The 7,176-nt window shown below is 40.5% G+C and overlaps 1 protein-coding gene across 6 annotated transcripts in view; it reads right to left on the reverse strand.

Moving 5' to 3' along the window:
- PWWP3A (PWWP domain containing 3A, DNA repair factor) overlaps positions 1 to 6,888 on the reverse strand; it is a 28,455-nt gene extending 21,567 nt beyond the window's left edge. The window contains exons 1-6 of one of the 6 annotated variants that reach the window (XM_027853201.1): positions 6,422 to 6,510; positions 5,828 to 5,886; positions 5,350 to 5,462; positions 4,816 to 4,907; positions 3,243 to 3,313; positions 468 to 1,391 (exon numbers count right to left, since the gene is read on the reverse strand). In XM_027853201.1, coding sequence (XP_027709002.1) covers positions 468 to 1,391; positions 3,243 to 3,313; positions 4,816 to 4,907; positions 5,350 to 5,406 — 1,144 coding nt within the window. In that variant the 5' untranslated portion in view covers positions 5,407 to 5,462; positions 5,828 to 5,886; positions 6,422 to 6,510. The other 5 variants (XM_027853202.1, XM_027853203.1, XM_027853205.1 and 2 more) reach the window with 5 other exon arrangements.
- Between the last annotated feature and the right edge of the window lie 288 nt (positions 6,889 to 7,176).

Genomic DNA, 7,176 nt, shown 5'->3' on the forward strand with positions numbered 1-7,176 from the left:
GATAAATGCAATATAATAACTATTCACTATAACATCTAATCACAAAGCATATAATCAATAAACCTGATATCTTTTCCCTCTCCCCTTTTAAATCGTATCAATGATTTCCCCTATTACTGTTCCTCTATTCCTCCCCCTCCCCCCCAAAAAAAGGAGTACTGGGAAAATACTGTATTATAAAGTAGAAGCAACATACCCCACTGAACTAAGAACATAATAAAGAATTAAAAATCTTAATTGTAACCCACTTTTACCATCAGTCTGATGGACACTGGGCCACTTTTAGTGGCCAAAATGAATGGTGCCAATTTCTAAAATGAATGGTTATTAGCAATTAAGAATGAGGATTGGATCTAAGAGTTTCTGATACCCACCCACATTGTTCCACAGGTACAGATCTCCTTAAAGAAATTATAAACTATTTGAAATCACATGTAAGTTAAACTTCCCCAGTCATAAGCTTTTACCTTCTTCATCTTCCTCAAAATCTGGAAGCTTAAGAGCTCTCATTTTAGGTGCAAAACAGCTTGGGTCAAATCCACTGGTGCTCAGCCCTGTTCCTCCTGGCTCCACACAATGGCATTCAGAAACCGATGATTGTTTAATGCCACCTAAAACTTTGCAATACTTCTGTGAAGGCATTTTGCCATGTTCATTTTCACACTCTGATTCCACAAAGGAATGGCTGGTGGAAAAGTCCAATGCTTTTTGGACAGGACTACTTGCCTTTTCTTCCAAAGTCACCAACTGGATGGAACTACTAGACAAAAGTGGACTGAGTTCTTCAAGCTCAGTATTTGTGCCGTTACACCCTCTGGCTTTAAAAGGTGATGAATTCCTGTTCCAGGTCCATGGTCTCTTCCTGCCTTTTTTCCTACTATCCTTTACTTCGGGTTTCTTCTTAAGGTTCAGTTGTGAGTTTTGTGATGAATCATCTTTCTTTTGTTTCCGGTTTTTCCAAGTTCTGGACCGTGCCTTAGAAATCTCACAATTCCGATGCTGTGGCTTTTGAGTGCCAAAAACATTTCCAGTTTGAGAAGCCAAGGACTCTGTTTCTTTACTATAAATTCTGTTAGACCTCTTCAAACCCTTTTTGAATTTATTTTCTTCAATGGGGGAACTGGACAGCCTCTGTAGTGCATTTTCTTTCTTAAAGGGCCCAGACCCTCCTACTATTTCTTCACAGACAAAAGGTGACGAGCCAGATTCAGAGACAGCATGTGCAGGTCTTGTTTGTTTCACTTTTCGAAGGACGGGAGTAGTTAGACTTTTGTCCAAAAAGTTTACTTGACTAGCATCTGCTTTCCCACTCAAAGTATCCAGGGCAACTCTAAGTGATCGCCTATAAATCAGTTCTTCAATAGGTGTAGTATTTATTTCAACTTGAGTAGCTAAAAATATGTAAAATAATCAACACTGTCATTTTTGCTGAAAACATAAACATTTTGATGATGTCCATCACATAGTGATGGTTTACAAGCATAGGGAAACTGGTGATTCAGATTATAGGCTGAATGTAATTAAAAAAAATTAGAGCACAAGTGTTTAGATAACTGACATACCCAAACCTTATTTTTAAATAAAGAAATTATTAACCTGACTTGGACAAAAATATACATTTCTTCAAACTACAACCTATAACCACAAAATGTGTTCAAATATTTAATGCCTACTGAATAGAAAAGGATGCTGATAATTTATTCTCAATATTTGTGCAAACCGATAAAAAATATTTTTTGGACAGGTAATATTTTGTCCTTTCCAAGACTATTTTTAAAGACATTTTAAAAAAATAGAATAGTAATCTTGGAAGTGGTCCCACTGATTGTGGTTTTGTTTTTTTTTTAAAGTCCCGACAGTGCTATTTATGCTAACAAGATGATTTAAACATTGATCAAAACATTTCCCCCTCGTTTTAATACTTAATTGTCCAGAAATACAAGTTACCAATAATATGCTGGGCACTACAGCCCTTCAGAGACCATACTTTGGGGTGATGACAGACATAACTACCTATTATATACAGGTATATCTATGCCATAGAAAATGTGTAAACAGAATCTTGGTAGACAACTCCATTTTCTAGGCAGTTTCCTTTTTAAAGAAGCCCAATGCTTAACGATCTGGCAAAGCAAAGGATCCTTTTTAAAATGAATAATCATCCCTTATTTGTCTGTGTGCAAATTCTGATTTCATAAGTGGTTTGCTTAAAGCAGGATACATCTGTGTAAGCATGTTGCTATTGTATATGTTCTCACGCAGTGTATCTGACCTTTCTACCCCACGAGAATGTTAAATCCTCATGGGGGTGGGGGATGGTAACACTTGGTTTTCTCTTTAACCACCCCCAGTGCCTAATACTCTGTTCTGCAAATAGTTGATAAACAATGCTAGTGACTAAGTTGGTGACTATACAACATATTTTGTTCTCCTTGCCACATATTTTGACCCATTTCTTATTTGTACTACGATCGATGAATATAGCTTAAATTTTTTTGACCAAATTAACCTACAAGATTTGTGACCAGGAGTCACATAATCAATTTTTACAAATGTCCTATGGGCATTTTGAAAAACATGCATTTCCTTTCTTTTACGTCCAGCTCATTATTCTGTCTATAAAATCTGGTTTCAACACTAAGAACCTGGAGTCTAACTTCTTTCTTTTGTCTGACTTACAATTCAGTGAGGTGTTGAAATATCCCACTATTACTGATTTTTTATTTTTGTAAATGAAGAAGTTTTTCCTTAATAAATTCAGAAACTATGCTGTTAACATTTACATACTTTCATTATGAATGTTACTTTAATGCTGCTGTTTCTTTCACCTGAGATTTTTAAAAAAATACTTAAAAAAACACTGGTAGATTCTCCAGCCTGAAGAGCAGTGACCAGGAGAGATTTAGCCCACAGCAGCTGCCTTAGATTTTTGGAGTCTGAGCAGAGAAAAGGAGGAAAACTACACATATAACGAGACAACCATGTGCACCCCCAGAGATCCCAGGGGTTGATCACTGGGCACACTAACAGCCTCCTCCCTTAGAGGAGAGTTGAAGCTGGGCTTCACGAGAAAGCATGGGAGGAAGGAAGGGCTAGGACAAGGACCCTGGCTCTTCTCCTCTGAGCTCAGGAAATTCAAGACGGTGACTAACTTGTTTTCAGCACCAAATTTTTACAATTCTTCCAAATAGGAATCTCTTATTTCATTAAGATTACACATTTACAGCAACATAGCCTCTTACTAAATTCTGCAGCAATCTCTTCTATCTGTGACTGCTGTAGAATCTTGGTTTCTGTCTTCTTCACTTTAATTCTGCCGAGACAAAAAGTCATGTGTTACCTACTACAACCACAAGAACATTTTCAAATAATAACTGTTGTGTTTGTGTGGGTGGGGCATAGATGAGAGAAAATGAAAATATAAGTTCTTCCTATAATCAAAATTCACCCACACATACACACACCTCTTTAAATTTAAATTAAATGCCAGAAACTGGCATTAATGAGCTATAAAGACCTTTACTCCTGGTCCACCTTTTAAACAAAGGAAAAGGTATCCTGACTTCAGAACGGAATAAATTCTAATTGGTTTATCTGAGGTAAATCTTACTTAGAATTTCCCCATAGAGAATGTTTGTGATATCACCTTTTCTAAAAAGGATGCTAACAAAGAAATCATCTGTTTATAGCCCAGCAGGAGCTACAAGAAAGGATTGGTGTTCCCTCCTTTTAAACTAAAATACAGGTATACCCCACTCAATGTTATTAATTGGTTAGAGGTGAGGGAAGGAAGCAATTAAGTGTTCCATAAGAATAAAGTTATAAATGAGAAATTGGCTGAAGCTCATCAGGGGCTTGCCACTTTACAGCAAGATCATGGACACTCACAGATAGTTCATTTACAGATGACAGAGGATATGAAGTCCCTAAGAGGTTAATAATCATACCCAAAGTCTCTCAGGTAGCAACAGAAAACTGGGATGTGAACCCAGGCTCTCTGACTCTAAATCCAGCACGCTTCCCAACACACGATGTATCAGAATGCTTCTGTGAAACAACTGTTGGATGAAATCTAACAGTATTCAATTATGTCCCTCTGTGGAAATCTGAGCTGGAAAGCTAGGGAGCTTACACAGTAGGAAAGGCAGCCCAGCTCAGCTTGATACATAAGAAGCAACACTGTTTATCCTCAGGATGTAGTAACACAGCTTTTCAGCGCTCTCAAATTGTAGACAAAATGAGGCTTCATTTTTGTTGTTTAAAGTCTTGTAAATTATTGGATCAGCCTATAACCTTGTTTGACCATAAATATAAAATACATTCCACATTCCAATATGGACATTTTCATTTCTTAAATGAGAATAGACATAAAGTGCTTTATAAACTAGCACTATATAAATGTTAACTATCATTATTACATTTTTCCATTAATAGATATTCAAAAAGAGCAGATGATGATTTTAAGCTGCCCTGTAAGCTAAAATTTATTATAAACATTAAATTGCAGTTTCTTATTTTGTAACAGATTTAAACCTTTCAAAGGAGTAGACAAAACAGATGTGAAAATAAACATACTTCTTCCAAAACTGACAAGACCATTTATTTTAGGTAAGCTTTATCCACGGGTAATTTTTATTTGATTTCTCCAGTGATGTTCCACTGGATGACACAAAAGGTCTTCTGTACAGAACATACCTATTTTCTCTAGTGATTCTTAGCAAAAGAGATATCAGTTTCTTTTGTTTTTTGGGGGGGTTTTGTGCATATCAGATTTAAACAAAAGCCACACCTGTAGGAAAAGAAGCAATACTTAACTTTTCATCTAGACTCAGTATTTGAACTTCTAAAAAGGCTGCTTTCCTTGTCTGAATATGTTGTCTTCTGGAGATTCCAGTTTGGGACAAAACCTAAGTTAAAAAAAAAAAAGCAATTGTTATCAGTCTCTTTCTGAGAAGATAAACAGCTCCCAAAAACAGAGATTATGGTAAGGTCACGTGAAATAAAAAACAGCAAGAAGGAAAAAAAAAATCTTCCTGTCCCCGAGATAATATTTAAGGCTAATTCCTCATGAATTATAATCCTAACTCATAGAGCCTTCACACAGCTGTTTCAGTTCACTTAAAAATGTATGCAAAATGCAAGATTTTGGAATGGTGCCCTGAAGCTGTTTGGGACAACTTTACCAATAAGAACTTTATGCCAACGTTTTCATGGAGACAAACTGTACAGCTCAATCATTTTGCTAGACTGAATCTTAAGCACCCTTTTTAACACCTGATGGAGACATTAAGTGTCACCAAAAAGTCATCGTTAATTCTTGAAATTATGAAAACAGGAACAGCTTGTCACCTTTGCTGGCCATAAACGCTCTTTCCATCTGCAGAGGACATACTGAGTATCCATCATGATGAAAATGCACGTGGAAAGTAGGGTTTAACTACTTCAAGGTCTGAGGATGCAACCTGCAACAAAAGTGACAGGAAAGCTGTAAAGTCTTTTTGTCACCGGTTTAATGATGACATACTAGCCAAGGGCAAAGGTTGGTTCAATTGGATAATCAATTCTGTGATAATTATACTGAGATAGTCAATACAAAAGCTAACACTAGAAAAGCAAACTAATTTTTGATACCTAGATAGGTGTTGTCTTATTTAAAAGAGAAAAAAAAAAGCGAGATCTGGCTTCTGAATAAAATACCTCCAGTGTGAAGGCTAGCACTGCGAAACCGACCAGTGAATCCACGAAGGTTTTATTAGTCTTCTACGATTAAGGGCTAACATGTTAATAAATAGCAAATATAAATAAGGCACGTTAACTGGGATCTCACCAAGACTTTCTCAACTGAAGTTTGTTCATTGTCTGCATGAAATCCTGGCTGTGGTTAGCCTGGAAATGAAACAACTCTTTTTCTTTAAGAAAAAAAAAGGGGGGGAAGTTGTAAGGTACGAAACAAACACACGTTTACAGTTTCCAGCACCGAAGTCTGGGGAGGGAAATGTTTACAGCAAGTTACTTTTCGAGTGCTTGAACGAACTGAAGTATTTTCTGCCCCCATCCCCCAATTCCTACAACAGGAACTTTTAAGATCAGTTATTCCGAACCCCATCTTCCCAGCAAAAGGAAGCTGGGGCCTCCCACTTTGACAATTTCTTTCACTTCCTTCAACTGTTTAACACAAAGCAACCTCAGATCATTTTCCCCTCTCTCGGCTTCAGTTTTCTCATCTTCAAAATGAGGGGGCCGGATCGGTAGGATGTTCCGGTCGACAGACCACCACCCCCTCCCATCTGGGCCCTCAGTTTCCCCATTTGTAGGAAGGGGTTGCACGAGATGCCCTGACGGAAAGAGGCCGCCCTCGGCCTCTCCTTCAGCCCAGCGCGGGGGTCCAAGTAGGCCAGCCCTGACTTCTCGAGCCTCTTACCGCGGTGGACCCCCCGGCACCGGTCTGAGGAGGCAGGCCCAGCTGCAACGCGGGACTCTTCCCCTTCCCAGCCTCCCACACACCCTGGGGCCCCAGGGCGCATGTGCGCGGGAAGGCGCAGGGGCGGGGCCGACGAGGAACTAGGCCTGGGAGGGGTAGGGCCAGAGAGGGGCGAGGCCAGGGGAGGGGCTGGGCTGGGGAAGAGGGAAGCTCGAGATCGCGCTCATCCCCATCCCCCACCCTTCACCTTCGCTGGCAAACTGGTCCAACCCCTGCCACTGCCCTAGCAACTGTGTAGAAAAGGCGTCACGGACGGTGCCGTGGCTAGGAGAGTCACCGAGGTTCACAATTAGACGCCATGACACCCACCCCACCCCCGACCTGAGAAGGTTAATGGGCCCGGGAATCTGCGCGCTCTCGCTCAGCCGGGCACGCGCACGTTCTCACCCGCCGTTTGCTGCCACTGCGCGCGTGGTGGGGGGGGACAGGGTCGAACTGCCCCTACCTGCCCCACCCTCTAGGTTTCCTTTCCCGCCAGCCTCGAAGTGAAGCTGGAGGCGGCCACCACCCCTCCCCCACCCCGCCCTTCTCTCCTCCCTCCTTTTGCTTCCCAGTCTCTTTCTCTCCCTTTCTTCTTTTCCCCCTCCCGCTCCTCCCCTCTGTTTTTTTTCCTCTCCCCTTCTCTATCCTTTCTCACATCTTCCTACCTGCTCCTCCTCCCCTCCTCTTCCTAACCTCCCCTCTTTCCTTCCTGC

This window comes from Vombatus ursinus, unplaced genomic scaffold (assembly GCF_900497805.2).
Source record: "Vombatus ursinus unplaced genomic scaffold, bare-nosed wombat genome assembly UNPS02009918.1, whole genome shotgun sequence".
In the NCBI taxonomy this organism is placed as follows: Eukaryota; Metazoa; Chordata; class Mammalia; order Diprotodontia; family Vombatidae; genus Vombatus; species Vombatus ursinus.